Source organism: Aspergillus piperis, assembly GCF_003184755.1.
Source record: "Aspergillus piperis CBS 112811 unplaced genomic scaffold BO85scaffold_16, whole genome shotgun sequence".
Lineage (NCBI taxonomy): Eukaryota > Fungi > Ascomycota > Eurotiomycetes > Eurotiales > Aspergillaceae > Aspergillus > Aspergillus piperis.
Window position 1 is genome coordinate 614,530 of NW_020291606.1, and position 18,047 is coordinate 632,576.

Genomic DNA, 18,047 nt, shown 5'->3' on the forward strand with positions numbered 1-18,047 from the left:
ACTACATGAATGAAACTGCTCTACACAGAGCTGCCCGGAAGGGACATGGAGAAATTATCCATGTGCTAATAGGTAAAGGTGCCGGAGTGAACAACAAAGCGTCCAGCAATTGGACAGCACTCATGCTTGCTGTGTCCTGTGAGAGTCTTAACGCCGTTCGAATCCTTGTCGAAGGAGGCGCAGAGCTGATGTCGGAGACGGAATGGGGGGACACAGCCTTGACTATGGCTTTGAGAAGTGGACAGGAAGATATCGCTGTCTTTCTTGCCGAGCATGGTGCTGTTTTGCCTCGCGGCTTAGCGGGGCGTCGAGCTTTTATCATAGCTTGCCAGAGAGGATTACAACACGTAGCGCAGCGCCTAACACTTGATTATGAAGCGGTTGCTGGAAGGCCTTTACAGCGGCAATCGTCGCGGGTTATAGACGGCCTACCTCAGATCGTACGTGAATCACCGCAGGGAGAGTCAACTGCTTCTGGAACAGAAACCGAACCGAGTGACGAGGTCTCGCTGGGAGAGCTGATGGAGCAGTATGACATAAAAACCGGGTTTGATCAGCGTTACAAGATAACGCAGGAACTCAGGACGGGCCACTTTGCCACAGTACACCTCTGCACTGACAGAGTGACCGGGATGGCTTTCGCAGTCAAAATTTTCAAAGGTGGAACTCCTGGAAATCCCCTGAGAGCAAAGGATTTCAAGGATATAGGTGGTGAAATCCAACTGCTACGCGAGCTCCAGAAGCACTATCACCCAAACATAGTGAGGATGATAGATGCATTTGCAAACTTAGAGGGAAATGATTTTCGCCTTCTTTTAAGTGTTGCGGTAGAAGGGGACCTCTTCGACACTATCAAAACAAGAGGAAAGCTGACTGAAAGTGAAACACGGCATGTATTTACTCAAACACTATCCGCCATCATATTTTTGGTAAGCCTTACTTGTTTTACCCTAGTCCATGCTGACTCCAAAGCTGACACAAAATAGCATGAACTTGGATGGGTCCACCGAGACATTAAACCCGAGAATATCTTGGTATGCGACAAACACCTTTCAGTACAGTTAAGTGACTTTGGAATTTCGAAAAAGATCGACGCAAAATTAGGTTCTGATGAATTGGCAACAACCTTGTGTGGAACCCCCAGTTGTATGTATCCTAGTCCCTGGACACACATTGAGGCACTTGCTAACCTGGCTTAGATGTGGCACCAGAAATACTTGTAGAGACACCCCACCGCCGATATGGACTCGAGGTAGACATATGGTCTGCGGGTGTAGTTTTGTACATCTGTCTCTGCGGATTTCCTCCATTTTCCGACGAGCTCAACACCCCGGAACACCCCTATAACATGGCACAACAGATAAAGATGGGTAGATTTGATTATCCATCACCTTACTGGGATCCCATAGGAGATCCTGCATTGGATCTCATTGATCGAATGCTCACCGTAAATGTGCCTGACCGCATCTCAGCCCGAGATTGCCTCACTCACCCCTGGATGTGTCAAACCCCCAATTGATGCAACAAAATTATTTGTCGCTAATAGCTTTTTGGAACTGTCAAATAGTGCAGCAAATCACCCTTGCCAAGCCAGTGCACTGCGATCAGCTTTCTCATTCACTGAATTAGAAAAGACATACAAAGATCGTTGAAAGAGAAAGATTTATTGTTATTATTGGTTATCCAAGCGGTCTGGCGTATCCATAGGTTGGGCGGAATGACGGAGATAAATAGGCTCAAATAGAGGGGGACGCTATATAAATCAGCGCTACAGAAACAACTCAGCCCCTAAATATCGAATCTGCTATCTGCTCTCAGTAACGGTTGCCTATTGCATGATGATATTAACATCAATCAATATTTCATATTCACTCTCGCAGATCAAGCTTTATTCAATAATGACCTCACGGATTACCGGCTGCCTGATTCCTCCTTCCCATCGTCACGCTAAATTCTCACCTCCAATCATTCACTATACGCCCACGTGATTCAACCTCACTACTGCTGCCTGAACAGCATACATAAAATACCCAGAAAGCAATCATTGTTCACTTTCCAGCTTTCAGGTCTTAATCCATAATAGCCATCATGGATATCCAACCTAAACTCATCATCTTCCTGCTCGCGGCTCTAGTTATCGCCAGCGAATCCTTCCGACGCTATCTCAAGCGCCGCCAATTCGCCCGCCAGCATGGCTGCCAACCAGTCGCACGATCCTTCAGCAAAGACCCCTTCCTAGGCCTCGACACAATTCTCGGCACAATGCGCACAAGGAAAGAGCACCGTATCCTCGAGCGAAGCTGCAATCTATTCCGCACACTCGGCAACACATTCACCGTCAAAGAACTAGGCCGTAGTGCAATCGTGACCATCGAGCCCGAGAACATCAAGACAGTCCTCTCCCTCAACTTCAACGACTACAGTCTCAAGCACCGTTACGAGGCAATGAAGCCTCTTCTGGGCGAAGGCATCTTCAACACGGATGGTCACCACTGGGCCACATCTCGCGCGCTTATCAGGCCGAGCTTCGCCCGCGAGCAGGTGACTGATCTGCGTTTGCTAGAAGAGTTGATCCAGGATCTATTCGCGTTGCTTCCGAGGAATGGGAGCACGGTCGACCTGCAAGAACTCTTCTTCCGGTATACGATTGACTCCGCGACGGAGTTCCTGTTTGGACAGTCGGTGGGCGCGCTGAAAGAGGGCTACTCGGAGGCTGGGTTCGCAGAGGCATTTCATTATGCTCAGATGGCGATCCCGATGCGGGGAATGCTGGGTCCGCTTGGTGTCATTTTTCGTGATCGGAAGGCTGAGGAGTGTAATCACATCTGTCGAGACTTTGTGCAAAGGTTTGTTGATGAGGCTGTCTATGCGGCTGCGACAAGGAAAGAAGATGAATCGCCGGAGACGAAGCGGAGGTATATTTTCTCGCATGAGCTGGCGTCACGGACTTCTGATAAGCAGCGCATTTTGGATGAATTGATGAATGTGCTTCTAGCCGGGCGGGACACGACGGCCAGTCTTCTTGGGAATATGTTCTTCGTGCTGGCGAAGAACCCAGCTATTTGGGCGAAACTGCGCGCTGAAGTTGAAACGCTGCAGAACCGGCCACCGACGTATGAGGAGCTGCGCGGTCTGAGGTATGTTCAGTGCTGTGTAAATGAATGTATGGATTCCCATCATCCCTCTCCTTTGTAAAATCTCATTGACCTGAACTAATAGCTCTGCGCCTTCACCCTGTCGTCCCTCGCAACGAACGCGAAGCAGAGAAAGATACAGTCCTCCCTGTGGGTGGAGGCAAAGACGGTCTTTCCCCTGTCTTCGTCTCCAAAGGAACGATCGTCGGCTACAACATCTACGCCATGCATCGTCGACCGGACATCTACGGTCCAGATGCAGAGGTATTTCGCCCTGAACGATGGGAGGATGGGAAGTTGCAGCCGCGCTGGGGCTATTTGCCGTTCAATGGCGGACCACGGATCTGTATTGGTCAGCGCTATGCCTTGACGGAGGTCAGCTATGTTCTTGTGCGGATGGTGCAGGAGTTCCGCGGCCTGGAGAGTCGGGACCCTGGACCATGGGTGGAGGGATTGGGGTTGACGCTTTGTTCGAGGAATGGGGCGAGGGTTGTGCTGATTCCATGACATACACATTAATCTGACTGGATAGTAATAAGATGAGATATGCAATAAGAGGACGCATGCAGGGTCCGCGTCTGAAGAAGAATAGATCTGACCTGATAGTCAGCGTGAATTAGGCCTGTCGCTACTGTCACTTATTGCCGTCTTACATCAAACTACTCGCTGATCTGCATGTACTTTAGCGAAGCATTCGTCTAGCTTCAGTGATAGTAATAGAAACTGATACGACTGCAACGATACAAATTAGCGCTTATGTCGGACATTAGCGTATTTCTCCCCACTCCTCTTTGTGGTGGACTAATTAGACTAAATTCTGACACCTCGCAGAATATGAGGGGTTATATAGACAACTGGCAGGCCATACAACCAACGAGGGAGAGGAATGGAAATTAGGTCCTAACACGTTCCGTGCAATATGCCCCTGGCTGTGATGACCTCCCTTCGACAGCAGAGAGAATCGTCTCCGATGCTTACTTCAACAACGCTACGTGAAGCTAATGCATGTGTCGCTAAAACCGGGTAGATCGGAAGAGGGGAGAAAGATGTAACCATGTAAGCCTCTCCTCGTTTATCCTAGACTGGGTACTAACTAGCTAGTCTTACTAGCTAGTGGCTCATTGGCCAGTTAGGATGTGTCCTGCAGCATGGTATATTGACCTAATTTAGCGCTTGACGGCCACTTCCCCTCTATTGTGAATCTACCAGTCAATGGTAAGTTGATGTAACATACTCAGTACATACTAATTGATGACTGCATTGACTTGATCACAGGATAATGGAGACATTGAGATGTCTGTAATATTTTGGTATACTAGGCTGGCTGGCTGGATATAATCTCGCCCCGTCGGCCCTTTCCGCCCACAGCCTCCCCCGCCTGCCCTAAATCTGTCAGGCCCACTTAGATTGGACGCTCGGGGACATCCTTAGTTCATCCTTGGCGATGGACAGATAACCGAACAGAATGAAAAGGTACGGAGCACTCGGAGTACGGAGTAGTCGGAGCTAAGCCACGTTTCTATTCCTCCAAGTGTTTATCCGCGGAGTCTAGTTGCTTGAGGGTTGTCTGTCTCCGTTGAGGGCCAACGAACCTCCTCAGCCTTGTCCTGGTCCTTCCCACACCCCTCCCTTTCTCGACTGGCCAGCACACCAAGCAGGGGTATCCACCCCTCTTCCCTCTCTTATGTGTCTTGTGCTTGTTGTCCTCCACTACCCTCCTCTTCTTCCTTTCACCGGCCCACTGCCCCTCATTTGGGGCACATGCCTTCCTTCAAGTTATGCCCGTAGGAAGCGGGAGGATGGATAAGCAAGAGGACAACAACAATAAAGCAATTTATCTGCCAATGTGATTGAACACATCCCCATATTAAAGCCACATATTGGACTAAAGTAACCTTGGCGAATTCTCTTACATTCTGAAACAACATTGCAAGCAGCTCAATACACACCCATTTTTTCACAAATATATTTATCTACTCCCATTGCTTCACCAACTCCAAAATAGTCTTCGTCAACTCCTCCGGAGCAGACAATTGCGCACTGTGACCCGTAGCCAATTCCCTGGTAATCCACTTAGCACCCGTAGCCTGAACCATAGCCGTCTGGGCCGGGTACGGCACCGCGCGATCCTCAGTGGTGTGGATGTAAGCGATTCTATCCTTGAAGGCCTCAGAGCCCCAGCTCGCCTCGGGACAGGGACTCGAGAAAGAAGTCAAGCCCTGACTGAGGGAAGTCTGGCAAGCCGCGTCGGCAAGGGTGGGTTCAACGTCGTAGAAGAGAGGGGGCTTGGGCTCGTCGCATTTGAGGAGATTTTGTTCTTTCTATTCATTGCTTCTCGTTAATTCTGGAAATGGTAAGTGAGAAGGAAGGAAGGAGCACATACATCCATGTACATATGCGGGGGCAAATTTCCACCAAAAGAATCAATAACACTCAACCCATCACCACCACGAGGCAGGATGGTCGCGATGAAGATCTGGCCAAGCACAGAAGTGGACTTGCCCTGAGCGGCACGGTCGGCGGGTCCGAGTCCGCGCGCCGCCGCGCTAGCGGGCATTCCACTGTACGAGTGGCTGATCAGGATCACATCTTGGTTGCCGACGTCCAGGAGAGGGAGGATCAGTCGGTTGCGCACGTAGTCGGTGTCGTCGGCCGCCGTGACCTGTCCTTGGGCGCCAATGCTGGGGAGGAGGCCTGTGAAGGCTCCGTAGCCGGCGGATTGGAGGAGGTGTAGGAGGTGGGCGTAGTGGGCTGGGTTTTGGGAGGCGCCGGGCACGACGACGAGGGCGGGCTTCTTTTTGTCGGTGGGGATAGTCATGATGTTGAGTGAAGTAATTATATGAGAGATTAGAAAGGGTGTTATTGAGGTGAGTGTATAGTAGTAGGGGAGATTACTTCGGGTGCTGGGAAGAGGGGGTTTGGGACAAGTATTTATGTCTGTAAAGCGAGGGGAGCCCTACTTCTCCTCCGAAGGCCGGCGCTTACAGTCTACTTTAGTTGTGTAAGATGTTCTTTGTTTAACGGCTCAGTGGGTGGAATAAAAACTCGTTTGTTGGATGGAGTCAGCCAGGGTGAGTCTGTCTATTGCTAGAACGGGAATGGGTAGCTCGAAGCCAGTCGAGTAGTCTGACGCGAATGACCCACTGTCCGCTACCACCCCTGTATGTTCCCTCAAATGGCTAGAAGAAGGGATGGCTGGCACAGTCACTCCTCTTCTTGATTGAGACTGCTGCTTTTTTAGTGGGGGTTCTTGCTACAAAGCCTGTCTTTGAAATGTGATCATTGTTGCTCCAGTGATACTGAACACCTTGGGCTGAGCCGATGTGACTACAACGCAATCCACAGAATTTGATAACATACACTAACACTACACATTTTTAGGATAATGGTAATAATTGACACGGCCAATTCAACCCGGCAGTATTCTTCACACCTCCAACAGTTCCACCTCGCTTGAGGTACTTGGTGTCAATTTCTTCTCGTGCCCACGCTGATGAGAGTTTGCCGACTGCATATGTGACTGGGGGAGGTTGCGCGAGTCGTGGAATTTGGTTGATCCCTCCTTCTTGCTGCTGAGAAGCCGAATCCATTGCTTGGGCCCTCGCCAGTTACGAAGCAGAGGTCCCAGAGTAAGCATGGAGCCCACGACGATGAAGATGGGTGGCTCAAGGAGCGCCCACAGAATGTTATAAATGAAGGGTACTATAAAAAATTGGATACCTCGTCAGCAAATGCGTACGACTTGAATCGTTAATACGATGAAACCGGGAAAACATACCCTCAAACATGCTACTGATAGTCGCGGGCTCCTTGGTCCACTGGACGGCGTAGTACAGTCGAACAAGTGATGCCGCCATGCAGCTATTCCACGCCCGACAATTAATAAATTATCAGAGGGATCGACGGGAGAGATTAGGATGACTTACGTGCTTCCCAAGACAAAGATCACAGACATGAATAGCTTCTTTGATTGATCCATCTGCAATTTCTGTACGGCAGCGATTGGAAGTGCCAGCGTCAGAAGATCGAATAAGCTATTGCCTGCAACATAGCAGATAAGGATCGCCGACGCGTTAATATCGTAGGGGGCGGTCGGGTCCCATTGTAGGTAGACCGGCCATTTTGAAAAGATAACCGCCAGGACAATCGCCAACGTGAAGCTGGAAATCAGTCCAATGAGCACATTGCTCGCCATGACAAACGGACGGGAGATGCCGAAGATCCGCCGGTAGAAGAAGAGCAAAGAAACTTTGATGACTCCCATTGTGGCGATTTGAGCATTTTCGCAAGCGAAGTTTATCTTCAATGCGAAGATGATCGCCTCCATGGTTGGCTGATACTCAGGGTCTCCGATGCCGGTAACAGCATCGGTGTAGTCGATGATAATGCTAATCCCACAAGAAAGAATCTAGTGGCGAACATTGAATGTTAACATCATCAATGATGGGATGGGATGGTGGTGGGATGTACCAGGGCGAGGATAATTGTCCAGTCATCGGCACCCAAGTAGAGCTTGGAATATATCCGGGCGTAGACACGGAGTGCAACCGCCAGAATGGCCAGGACACCTAAAATTGTGGTCACAATAATGATCGCCTTGGCCGTACTGGTAATACCATGACCTTCATAATACAACATCTTGCCGGATCAGTTTGCAGACAAGCGGTATGGAGAAAGAGGGGATTAAGCATTGATGATGGCAGAGGCGCGACAGCCAAAAGCCATTCCCTTATAATAGCCTGGAAGGGAAGAATGCATGTCTCTCGGCTGGGGCGTGAGGGCGCAGGAGACAGCCAGGCTGAATAGATGCAAAGTTAGCCCATCATCTGTCTGCCACCGTCCGTCTGACTGTAGGACTGTATAGCCCCCATGCGCCAGGATCGGAGGCACACCACGTCTGCAACAGGGCTGTCGACATCGTCAGGTAAATCATACTAATGGTGGGGGCCGAAGGATTCGTCTGCAAATACGTGACAATGGCCTGTGAGAAAGGCTGCAGAAACCACAAGAGCCTTGTCAGGCTGGTCAGGAGGGGGTGGATGGAGGAGGGAGGACTACATTGCAGGGTTACAACTCCTTCGAGGCAGCGAAGCTAGTAGTGAATTACACAGCCCATCCGGCTTAGGGTACTCGAAGAGAAACACGAAGGATCATGGTGTCTCTGAGTCTCCAATAGAAATTGCCAAGAAAGCTTCTAATTGGAGCATTTTCTCGAACAGCATTTGTCAGGCGGCCCGAGGGAAGTCCACTCTTCTTAGTTTCTCATTACTCCGGGGAAAGGATGGGTCTAGTGCAGCGGCGATTTCATCTTATTCGATAGTCTGACTACGCACTAGGACACCGTGTCAGATTAAGTAGTGGGAATTCTTCAAATCGATCTGTTTATAGACCCTGAACTAAAAGTACTATCGACCGATTCAGCTTCCCCCGCACACTAGCCAAGTTCCACAGCAACCCCTCTTTATGGCGCAAACCAGTGGATTTAGCTTGCGTGTCTGCAGCCCAGAGGGCGAAGCCTGCTTACTATCTCGCTTAAGCACTGTTTTCATGTCAGTACACCTATTGACCGTGCCAAGAAGGGGATAGAGGGACTTACGTATCCTCGTAAGTGATGAAGCAACTGTTCAGGACAGCCGAAGGATCGCGTTCCTCGACTTCGTCTCTCTTGCTGACGGAGTCCTCGTACGTAATGAACCGACTGTTCAGCACAGCCGAGGGATCACGCTCTTCCACTTCATCTCTTTTGCTGATGGCGTCTTCGTAGGTGATGAACCGGGTGTTCAGCACAGCGGAAGCGTCACGTTCCTCGACGTCATCTCTCTTGTTGATGGCGTCCTCATAGGTTATGAACCGTGAGTTAAGCACTGCCGTGGGATCACGTTCCTCAACCTCATCCCTCTTATTGATGCCATCCTCATAAGTAACGAACCGCGTGTTCAGCACGGCAGAGGCATCACGCTCCTCAACTTCGGATGGAGCTGCGACAGGGGCCGCCCTGGCAGAGCTAGCCAGGGTGAGAAGCACCGCGAGTGCGCTCAAGGCAGTACGCATATTGCAACAAAGTGGGAAGTCAAAGACTAAAAAGGTTGCTGATTCGGAGTTCTAAGAGCTTGGGGGAAAGAGGAAGAGATGAGTAGAGAAGTTGATTGTATCCTCCAGCACATAAGGACACCACGAACCTGACCTCGAACCTTATATGTTTCTCGTACTCTCTGCGGTATTCTAGGTTTCTTGGTGTACGCCTGCTTGCCAAGGCAATTCCATACTAACCTCGTCGGACCTGGAGTCCTTTGTGTTGGCGCCGGGCCAAGGGAATCGTGAGCGGCTGCATCGAATGCATCCATCCTCACATCAGCCCATCGTAGACGTGTTCGGGCATTCACTCCAGAGCGGGGTTAGCGTAGTATCTACTTAAAATCTCACTGTTCCAGGATCTCGCAAATGAAGATGTATAGGGCCTTCGACTTTGTTGCTGATGCGGCAGGAGCGGTTGGTCAAAGGCCAATGATCATACCAAACATCGAGTAGTCATTTCAGTCATGCATGAATAACTCTCGCCAAGTACTTCCGGACACTCTGTCGTTGCGACACACGGAAAACCGGCATCATTTGGCCCCCAATGGTGATACCCAGGCCGATGATGAGGTGCATTGATGTGAGTGTGGAAGGGTAGGGCGGATGAAGGTCGAGCTCGCTCCGAGGAGAATCACAGTCTTGGCTAGTTTGTGGATTCCCCCCCTCCACCTCGCTGTTACTTCTGCATTGCCTTCTCTCCAAGGCAATCTCCCACAATTTCGTTTGTAATCTACGGAACATTTTGTGCCGAGTTATCCCCTCCGGTGCTCTGCCTTCTCCCTTCATCAACATTCTCTGCATTTTGCATCTTCCTACTCCTTCCTACCTCCACCCCACACAGCCATTCATCAATCCTTGATATCGTCATGGCCGGAGCCAGGCTGGATGACAGGCAGAGCGAAGAACGCCTCATATCAAGTTTCGATGAGGAAAACTTCCTCAAAGACAGTCGAAGTCCTGGGGCGAGAAGGTCACGATGGTGCTGGTATCACCCAAATGGGACTCTGATTCTATCTTTGTGGACTTTATTTCTGTTTATAGCTTCTATCTACCTTTGGTCAACAGTAGCTCGTCATCGAAAAACAGCTGCCGCTTGTCAATGCGATGACTACCTGCCCATCGATTCTCCTGCCTTAGAGGCCCTCGAGAACACAGGTCATATTGAAAAGTTCGACGGCAGCTTTGCGAAGCCCAATGCTTTCAAGGGACCACCAAGTCCTGCTATTGATGCCGCCTGGGATGATATAACTTATGCTTCAGGTGATTCATCCCAAATGGACCCAGGTAGAATGAACACGAGGCTTACAATCTGTCCAAAACAGGCGGTGTCATCAACGTTGATGAGCAAACACTTCAGCAGATCAATGCGTCCGAGTACTCTGTTGGTTTGGCTGACGAGCTCGGCGGCGGCTACATGGGCTCGGTGGAAGTTCTGCATCAGCTACATTGTCTGAATATGCTCCGCCAAGCAAGTTACGAGGATTATTATAGGGACAAACCGGGCCCGTGGGAGGACAGCCCGCAGATTCTACGGCATCATCTTGGTAAGTCATGAGTAGAAGACGTCCAAACACAATCAATGAACAAATGTTGACAAATACCCGAAATAGACCATTGCATTGATATTCTACGACAGAAGGTAAGCTAGATTGGTGTTTCGAGTTATCTGTTTGGCGTTATGCTTGGAAGTTCCACAGACTAATGGTTGTGACCCGTCAAATAGTTGATGTGTGATGCGGACGTTGGTATCCTGACATATGTGTGGGTGAAGGGGCATAAAGACCCATTTCCAGACTTCAATGTGTATGAAACGTCCCCTGCTTCCCTTTTCCATCCATCAACCCTCCAATACATATAGCGCTCTTGAAAGAGTGGAAATATACAGGCACAAGGCTAATATTCAGTGGCATTCGCAGGCACCATAAATGTCGCGATTTCCGTGCAGTGAAGCAATGGGTCGGGCAGCATCAGCTCTACACAACACCCGAACATGGCATTGAGCGTCTCCCCGGAGCGAAGGAGATGCCTAGCCCACCGTAGATACTTGAAGTTACACAGACTACTATCTGCTACAAATCGTAACTCAGAGTTTGAGAACTACAAGCTGCCCGCCCAGTAAGCAGTAAGGGGCACAAGTCACGGCGCGTATTATTTCGAATTCAAGTTTTGTCAATATACCTCCCACAGACTCAATAACCAATACATCCATCAAACGAGCATGTTCAAGAGGAAATTTCGGTGCGAAAGGTATTTCACGAACTCAAATACGTACATGTCCAATACCGCCAGGTTATCTCTTTTGCGCTACAAGATGAGGAAAGATCCCACCCATTCTGACACGTTTAGCCTCGATAGTCTCACTAACAGAAGTCTTCAATTTACGCAGTTCATCCAGTTTCGTCTCCCCAGTATTACCGTTCTCAACTGCACTTCCGTTCTGAGACTGTTGCTGTTCCATTCTCATGAGCGCAGAGTGCAGGAAAAGGTTGACAGAGTCTGTGAGATGGTCTGAAAATTCGAGGCAGACCTCGGGATCCCCATCCTCCTGACAGAAGCCCCCGGGACGTAGATTGAAATGGAGGATATTTAGAGCATCGTCTCCATTGGAGTTTTTGAGTGAGAGAATTCTTTGCAGCATGAAATGCGGCAGGCTGAAGAAAAAAGAATTAAGGATATAAGTGAGCCGATGGGATCAAGCGACGACAGAAGTGAGAGAAAAGCAGTGAGTGGGTAGATACTCACTAAGGTACTAGATCACGAGCCCGTCTCTCCAGATCAATGATCTCAAGTGCTTTGAGCATTTCGGGTGTTTCTGGGAACAGTCTGAAAAGTCGGGCTTCGCTTTCTGTCCACTGGAGATAGCCTCCTGGCTCTGTACAACAGACAAATAAGATTATTATCAGGCGAAGTATACCAAGCTGGTAACTGGGCAGGGAGTAACAACTTACTCAAGAGTTGCAATGCATTCTCGAGCGCTCGAGACAGCTTCTCCTCCGTGATAGCGTAAGCAAGGCCGCGGATATTGACTAGGTTGAATTGCCCATGATAGCGGGGGTCAAAAGGTTTAGTGCAGTCGTGCTGCACAAGTTGGATTCCCGGGGTGGGGGTCTCGGGGAACGCGGCTGCGTTCAAGTCAAAGCCAACAAGAGACGGGAGGGGGGTTGTGGCTGGGGATGTAAAGGCCCCAGTTCCGTTTTCAAGGCCTGGAGAAGATAGGGACTGAGCTACTTCCCGCAGCCAGATACCTGTTCCGCAGCCAATATCTGCAACCCCGCCCTTTAGTGCTGACAAAGGGATGGAAGGGTGTACAAGCTGATTGTTGAGAAAGGTCTGCTGGATGAGATTGTGCTGTCGGTTCAGACGTTCGTGTTCTTCTGTTTGCTTGGAACGGTGGGAGAGGACGTATGTCTGGTCTTCGGACTCCACGGTGGAGGGCATAGTGAAGAGAGTAGTACAAAGCAATTTGGGGGTGGTAGGCTTCTGCTGTTGAGGAAAGAAGGGATCGAAGAGATGCAAAGGCAAGCTGGGACGGCGAGGATTGCTCCGTGCTTTATATTGGTAGCTGTACGCCGTCACACACTAGTGCTTATGCATAAGTAGAACGATTGAAGGTAGCCACTTGTCTAGTACCGCGTAATTATATTCCCAAGTTAGGGTAGCATCAGCTCTAGTCGGACCAATGGTATGTATGTTCTGACATGCATTGCACAGGACCTATGCATTCGTGTGCACCAAGTCTTGGCACAGCCACGCAATGGAGGCTTACTCCTAATAAGTTCGTGCAAATGACAAAATATATAAATCTCGCTTCTACTGTCTGGGCAAGATGTCGAAAATAACTGGTTAGTGGAGGGTGTATCAGCCGTGCTGTGTCCGTAGAGTGGCATCATACAATCCTCTAGCCAAGTCAATTACGGCGGAGCACATTGGTCATATAATATATATTGAACACAACACTGAGTCCGTTCAAGCCTCAGAGCCACTTTAACACTACAATTCAGGTCATACCCTAGTCACCTCTTCGAATCTTCTCATACTCCGGCAAAGCCCACTTCACCATCCACTCCGATTCAAGAATTTGCTTCGTCGTGCTTCGATGTTCCGGTCTAAAAGCAAACATCGGCCGCAACGTCGCAAAGATAGCATCCCTCTCTTCTGCATCGAACAAAGGCATTCCTACTTCCTGCCTAGACAGCTGCAAACTATCCTCAAAACGATCGTCCCAAGAGCGATATGGGTTCCGCTTAGTTGGCTTCCCATCCTCGGTAAAATTGTCTGGTCGCGCGTCCCATCTCTTCCACCATTCGGGAGGCAAGATACCTAGAGTGTCTACATGCTCACGGGTCATGTAGTCTTCCGTTGCGAGAAATCCTTCAAAAAGTGGCCTCTGAGCAATAATAGTCCAAATGGTGCAGGCAAGAGACCACATGTCTGATGAAAATGACAATGGTTTATCTGGTTCAAAGCGAGCTTCAGGAGCACGACTGACAAGCGGAGTGTGAGATTCAGACTTTGCTTCTTTGGAGGAAAAGGCCTCGCCAAAGTCTGTAAGTAGGATCCTTGCCTCTGGAAGTGTGACTTTCTCGCTTGGTGCTCCAAGCCAGATGGGTGCAATGTCGTGGGATGGAACACCAGGCGGAAGCGGTTTGCCGTCTAGATGAACCACAGGGTCTAGCTCAGGTGCTCCGTACTTCTCATATATATCTTCGGGTGAGAGTTGATCAAAGCTGGGTAGCGTCTTGAGCAGGACATTGCCCATGTGAAGGTCACCGTGGATAAACCCTCGGGCATGCACATAGTCCACCGCCAGAACTAGTTGAGCAGCCAAAGCCCGGGCTACATTAATCTGAAATAAGCGGACCCATGATCCATCTTTCAGACCGGAGAGGCTAGGCCTCGCAGGAGAGGTAACATAGCAAGTGTGTTCTCCGTTTGGACCATGGATTGTGAATGTATCTAGAATCGACGGAAGCATTGTTTTGCCCAGATGATTGGTCGTAAGATGATGCGGATGCGTGAGACTGGCTAAAATACCCGCTTCCTTGGGATTGGAGTCGGCCGTGCAGACTTTCACTGCAACATACTTATTATTCTGCTCATCACGGGCCAGCCATATGGTGGAGTAGGAGCCGTGTCCTAGCTTATGTATTATCCGGTATCGGCCATGAAAGTGATCTCCAAGTTCTATTGGGTGATAGCCTCCTGGACAATAGTATTCGATTCTCTCCACACCTTCAAGGGGTTCATATAAGATGTGCGGATTGGAATCGTCACCTGTGGGTGTTGATCTGGACGCGGTGCTAGCAAAGACGCGACGGGTTGGCATGCGCGTTATGTGGATAGGAGAAATGCCATGAGGACACAGGGTCAGCGGTCGCAATGATCGGATTGATGATAATGACAATCCTCTCATGGTCATGATGTTCACGCAAAGATCCTACTGTCGCGCTACTCCAGATCATTTCACCCCTGGTGTCTCTACTCTTGGCGGGAGCGGTGGAATGCGGGTAGATGCAGATCCCGGTCTGTGCCTTAGCTATTATCGTGGAAAGCCAGTGAAGATTTGGAAATCTGTATCTATACTCTTCCTATTTATTTGCTTTACAATCGAGAACCCATCCATATGTAACGTGCTGTTGTAACTTCAATTAATTTTAGATAGTCCTACCACACATGCTACCTTGTAGACAGCTTCTAAGAGCCACATAGCGAAGGTCTCTGGGGTCGTGATTATAAATCAAACATCAGATCACCAAAACCTCAACACTATTATCAGCTATATATTCCATAACGTCATAGACAAGCCCCTAGGACGACTGAACCGCAATAGGGAAATCGGCAATATGCAGCTTTGCCGAGCCGTAAGGGACCAAGCGGATCTTACTCGGCGACCCAGTGACATTTGGATACTTAGGGGGCACCGCAGCGGTCCCCGAGTCCTCCTCCCAGGGAACCAGCCATGCATCCGCGAACAAGGCAACGGGGGTGGCATTTTTCGCCCAGATGGGATTTTGAAGTTGTCCATCGCGATCGTAGACCTGCTGAACAGTCACCGAGGTCGGGTCGATAGCATACCGCCAAGCAGAGACTGGGTCGAGCACATAGTCATGTGTCTGCGCCACGATCTGGTCTGCTGGCAGTGGCTCCAAGGAGGAGTAGTTGAGGGGTCTGTGGTAAGTGGAGTTGTAGTCTATGTCTAGCGCATATAATAATGGGCCGTAGTAGATGGCTGCGGTGCCGTTGGCTGGTGACTTTGTGATCTGGATGCCCATTTCTAGCTCCACAGCTATCTGGGTAGTTCCTTTGGTGAGGTTGAAGGTTTGCAGGTGATTGGAGGCCGAGGAGAGGGGTTTGGACGATCCGCCCGCCAGTGAGTACTGAGAGCTCGTCTTGTTCACCCAGTCAGGGATACGGACGGAGAATGATAGGTCGGTGGTGGCTGTGATTGCATACTCCAGTCGGCCGGAGAAGGGGTAGTTGGTTGTGCATGCTATGGTCACGTTGCCTGCAGCAAGGGTCGTGCTCAATGTTTCGGGCCCCAGTAGTGCGTGAATCACATGGCTGTCTCCCTCAAGCACATAAGAAGCTGCCACATACTTGGGATAACCCTGGCCATGGTTGACGGTGCAGCAAGGAAAGTTGGGCTCGAGGCCATAGCTGTTGGCGTAGGAGTTCACGTTCGCGAAAGGGACGGCACTCAAGTTGCGGGACCAAGGCTGATTGACCTGCTGGACATATTGATGTGACCACCCTAAGAAAGTATTAGCTGGGGTATTTGTACTAGGTGCTCATAGACTTACAATTTGGTGATAGCGCTGCAGGCAGGGAGTTGAATGCGACGCGCTCGGCCCGGTCTGCGTATGCGTTGGTGCCGTAGAATCGATACAGATAGGCCATGGAAAACATCATCTCAACCGATATGCAAGTTTCCGAGCTGTTTCATGTCAGTACCAAATAGTAAATTTGAAAAGAGGCGAAGACACGCATACCCTCGCTCGGGACTGAGTCCGCCCAGATGCTCATCGGCCGTGATGCTCCCAGCAAGTGTCGACTGGTAGGTGGTGAGCAAGTTTACCGCTAACGCGGTCTGGTCCAGCAGGGAAGAATTTCCATTCATCCGGTAGAGCACCGTCGGATACCGTAAGCCTGTCTCGGTCAGCACTACCTCCCACTGCCCTAGGGCTCAATTTCATACCTTCCGCTAAATTGACACCATGGGTGAATGAGCTGGTCGTGATATATGGCGTTCCCAAGGTAGGGAAAACGCCCTCCACGAAGAAGGTTGTCCAGTCCTTCCCACCCGCGACACCGCCGGCAAACATAAGCTCTATAGTCTCCCAGATTACTTCTGAGTTATTTCGGGGATAGTTCTCATACAACCACTGCAACGACATGGACAACTCATGCGTCCGGGCTAGTCCAAAGCCGTGGGGATCAAAGTTGTCTCCAAGCGTCGTGTTCTCGATGAGGCCGGTGAAATTGTCCTTGAGCATGGAATGAGCCAGGATGGTAAACTTATGCATCGCTGTTACAATTCGGTCGGTCTCGGATGGATCTGCTTGTGCGTATTGCTGGACCGTTGGGTCAGAGCCAAGCACCACATGTACACGTACCAGACATATGCACTCACCACTAAGCCAAAGAAGAGCAGACTACGTGCCCAGATCCCTCGAGTTTGGTGAGTTTTCTCGGGCCCCAGCCATCCATCTTCAGCTTGATTGTCAAGGACGTAATCGAGAAATTGCTTCGCCTGAGCTTTCAGGCGCGCGTCGTCGATGGTCCAGGCGAGGGGGACAACGTAGTTAAACCAGTAGGGCGCTGCCTCGTCTAGCGTGCTGTACTCCCAATCACCCCCGACCCATGTTGATCCAGCCACAAAGCGGTAGAAATCGTTGAGATGGCCGGCCAATCCATTTGCTTCGAGCTCCAGCTGATCATGCAGCCAGCCTGTGGCGGTAATTGTACCGAGGGGAAATGCGTTATACTTGAATGGCTCAAGTGCCTTTTCCATACCTGATCATGGTTGTCATATGTTAAGTAGGGATGTCTATGCAACAATTGTCCTAGGATGGTTCAGCCTGACTCACTTTCAGTAAAAACGCTCGCTGTGGCTATGGAGATCAGATGCAAAGCTAAGGGCAACGATTGCGACCACTTCATATCTATCATTTACTGCTTAAAGTCTACGACACCCAGCTTTGGAGAAGGTTGGGCGGAAGATAAAGAAAAGAAGCGCGGCTCCTTCTCCGGCATTTAGCCCGCCCTTGCGTAGTGGGTGGAGTATTCCCCGCATGATGGACGGCTGGGATTCCTATTTGAGTTGGTGGATCTTAAGAGGTATGCGGTGAGTCTCGGGTGATTATTATGTGTTTTCTGAAGGTGGACGGCAGGTGTCCTTTCAGAAATAGCTTAAATAGAGGAGGAACAGGTGCTCTATATACACAGACCCGCCAAAAGAAAGCCCACTATGCCGCCTCACAAGCCTGCCTTATCAACTAAAATACCGATTTACTAGCGCTTTTTGGGCAAACAGTATCATAACTGTCGGTATCGCCGGGAAGTTCGTAGATAAAACACTGGAACATCTCCGGGATTTCACCCGAGGGTCGAATGAACTGGATAATTATGGATTTCAAGGATCATAAATTTATTTCGGGGACTTGCTCCTGGTAGGCGACGAGATGCACTTAGATCCCACTTAGGATAACCATCTCCTCAGGTTGTCCCTTCCTCTGCAGTGCTTATATACTGACCCCTGTCCTCATGCCAGACAGCTAGTAATTTAGGCTGTGGTTGGCACGGGAGTGAGCAGATCGACTTGGTTCAACTGAACTTGGC

The 18,047-nt window shown here is 49.9% G+C and overlaps 9 protein-coding genes across 9 annotated transcripts; 3 read left to right on the top strand and 6 right to left on the bottom strand.

The window, feature by feature from the left end:
* Positions 1-1,247: 1,247 nt before the first annotated feature.
* BO85DRAFT_451668 (uncharacterized protein) lies at positions 1,248-1,597 on the top strand. Its single transcript, XM_025660643.1, has one exon. It carries the CDS (start codon positions 1,349-1,351, stop codon positions 1,517-1,519), a length of 171 nt encoding a protein of 56 aa, XP_025513274.1. The 5' UTR covers positions 1,248-1,348; the 3' UTR covers positions 1,520-1,597.
* Positions 1,598-1,804: 207 nt separating this feature from the next.
* Positions 1,805-3,766, top strand: BO85DRAFT_83630 (cytochrome P450). Its single transcript, XM_025665716.1, has 2 exons — positions 1,805-3,163; positions 3,220-3,766. Exons 1-2 carry the CDS (start codon positions 2,089-2,091, stop codon positions 3,639-3,641), a joined length of 1,497 nt encoding a protein of 498 aa, XP_025513275.1. The 5' UTR covers positions 1,805-2,088; the 3' UTR covers positions 3,642-3,766.
* Positions 3,767-5,107: 1,341 nt separating this feature from the next.
* BO85DRAFT_377260 (alpha/beta hydrolase) lies at positions 5,108-5,952 on the bottom strand (the record flags this gene model as incomplete). The annotated part of the gene is made up of 2 exons (XM_025656256.1): positions 5,108-5,455; positions 5,518-5,952. The coding sequence occupies 2 exons, from the start codon at positions 5,950-5,952 to the stop codon at positions 5,108-5,110; spliced, it is 783 nt and encodes a 260-aa protein (XP_025513276.1).
* A 507-nt stretch (positions 5,953-6,459) lies between these two features.
* BO85DRAFT_402370 (uncharacterized protein) lies at positions 6,460-8,024 on the bottom strand. The gene is made up of 4 exons (XM_025657187.1): positions 7,605-8,024; positions 7,061-7,542; positions 6,913-6,995; positions 6,460-6,836 (listed from the first exon to the last, which is right to left on the bottom strand). Exons 1-4 carry the CDS (start codon positions 7,770-7,772, stop codon positions 6,562-6,564), a joined length of 1,008 nt encoding a protein of 335 aa, XP_025513277.1. The 5' UTR covers positions 7,773-8,024; the 3' UTR covers positions 6,460-6,561.
* Positions 8,025-8,480: 456 nt separating this feature from the next.
* Positions 8,481-9,527, bottom strand: BO85DRAFT_522207 (uncharacterized protein). Its single transcript, XM_025665243.1, has 2 exons — positions 8,731-9,527; positions 8,481-8,673 (listed from the first exon to the last, which is right to left on the bottom strand). The coding sequence occupies exons 1-2, from the start codon at positions 9,183-9,185 to the stop codon at positions 8,667-8,669; spliced, it is 462 nt and encodes a 153-aa protein (XP_025513278.1). The 5' UTR covers positions 9,186-9,527; the 3' UTR covers positions 8,481-8,666.
* A 103-nt stretch (positions 9,528-9,630) lies between these two features.
* Positions 9,631-11,338, top strand: BO85DRAFT_83744 (oxidase ustYa family protein). The gene is made up of 5 exons (XM_025665718.1): positions 9,631-10,469; positions 10,532-10,753; positions 10,820-10,848; positions 10,933-11,012; positions 11,126-11,338. Exons 1-5 carry the CDS (start codon positions 10,076-10,078, stop codon positions 11,247-11,249), a joined length of 849 nt encoding a protein of 282 aa, XP_025513279.1. The 5' UTR covers positions 9,631-10,075; the 3' UTR covers positions 11,250-11,338.
* Positions 11,339-11,350: 12 nt separating this feature from the next.
* Positions 11,351-12,719, bottom strand: BO85DRAFT_522209 (class I SAM-dependent methyltransferase). The gene is made up of 3 exons (XM_025665244.1): positions 12,158-12,719; positions 11,952-12,081; positions 11,351-11,860 (listed from the first exon to the last, which is right to left on the bottom strand). The coding sequence occupies exons 1-3, from the start codon at positions 12,645-12,647 to the stop codon at positions 11,500-11,502; spliced, it is 981 nt and encodes a 326-aa protein (XP_025513280.1). The 5' UTR covers positions 12,648-12,719; the 3' UTR covers positions 11,351-11,499.
* Positions 12,720-13,141: 422 nt separating this feature from the next.
* On the bottom strand, positions 13,142-14,628 carry BO85DRAFT_499203 (kinase-like protein; the record flags this gene model as incomplete). Its single annotated transcript, XM_025664061.1, has 1 exon — positions 13,142-14,628. The coding sequence occupies one exon, from the start codon at positions 14,626-14,628 to the stop codon at positions 13,219-13,221; it is 1,410 nt and encodes a 469-aa protein (XP_025513281.1). The 3' UTR covers positions 13,142-13,218.
* A 388-nt stretch (positions 14,629-15,016) lies between these two features.
* On the bottom strand, positions 15,017-17,220 carry BO85DRAFT_461500 (uncharacterized protein; the record flags this gene model as incomplete). The annotated part of the gene is made up of 5 exons (XM_025661789.1): positions 15,017-15,960; positions 16,010-16,143; positions 16,199-16,355; positions 16,405-16,780; positions 16,840-17,220. The coding sequence occupies 5 exons, from the start codon at positions 17,218-17,220 to the stop codon at positions 15,017-15,019; spliced, it is 1,992 nt and encodes a 663-aa protein (XP_025513282.1).
* Positions 17,221-18,047: the final 827 nt, after the last annotated feature.

What these genes read in the sequence shown, in the direction of transcription:
- BO85DRAFT_451668 (XM_025660643.1), top strand. Translation starts at nt 1,349, where the DNA reads ATGGCACAACAGATAAAGATGGGTAGATTTGATTATCCATCACCTTAC.
- BO85DRAFT_83630 (XM_025665716.1), top strand. Translation starts at nt 2,089, where the DNA reads ATGGATATCCAACCTAAACTCATCATCTTCCTGCTCGCGGCTCTAGTT. An exon ending in TCAGTGCTGTGTAAATGAAT is followed by an intron (nt 3,164 to 3,219) that starts GTATGGATTCCC and finishes CTGAACTAATAG; the next exon opens with CTCTGCGCCTTCACCCTGTC.
- BO85DRAFT_522207 (XM_025665243.1), bottom strand. Translation starts at nt 9,185, where the DNA reads ATGCGTACTGCCTTGAGCGCACTCGCGGTGCTTCTCACCCTGGCTAGC.
- BO85DRAFT_402370 (XM_025657187.1), bottom strand. Translation starts at nt 7,772, where the DNA reads ATGTTGTATTATGAAGGTCATGGTATTACCAGTACGGCCAAGGCGATC. An exon ending in GGACAATTATCCTCGCCCTG is followed by an intron (nt 7,543 to 7,604) that starts GTACATCCCACC and finishes GTTCGCCACTAG; the next exon opens with ATTCTTTCTTGTGGGATTAG. An exon ending in TATCAGTAGCATGTTTGAGG is followed by an intron (nt 6,837 to 6,912) that starts GTATGTTTTCCC and finishes AATTTTTTATAG; the next exon opens with TACCCTTCATTTATAACATT.
- BO85DRAFT_522209 (XM_025665244.1), bottom strand. Translation starts at nt 12,647, where the DNA reads ATGCCCTCCACCGTGGAGTCCGAAGACCAGACATACGTCCTCTCCCAC. An exon ending in GAATGCATTGCAACTCTTGA is followed by an intron (nt 12,082 to 12,157) that starts GTAAGTTGTTAC and finishes TCTGTTGTACAG; the next exon opens with AGCCAGGAGGCTATCTCCAG. An exon ending in GCTCGTGATCTAGTACCTTA is followed by an intron (nt 11,861 to 11,951) that starts GTGAGTATCTAC and finishes TTTTTTCTTCAG; the next exon opens with CCTGCCGCATTTCATGCTGC.
- BO85DRAFT_83744 (XM_025665718.1), top strand. Translation starts at nt 10,076, where the DNA reads ATGGCCGGAGCCAGGCTGGATGACAGGCAGAGCGAAGAACGCCTCATA. An exon ending in GATTCTACGGCATCATCTTG is followed by an intron (nt 10,754 to 10,819) that starts GTAAGTCATGAG and finishes TACCCGAAATAG; the next exon opens with ACCATTGCATTGATATTCTA. An exon ending in TTGATATTCTACGACAGAAG is followed by an intron (nt 10,849 to 10,932) that starts GTAAGCTAGATT and finishes CCCGTCAAATAG; the next exon opens with TTGATGTGTGATGCGGACGT.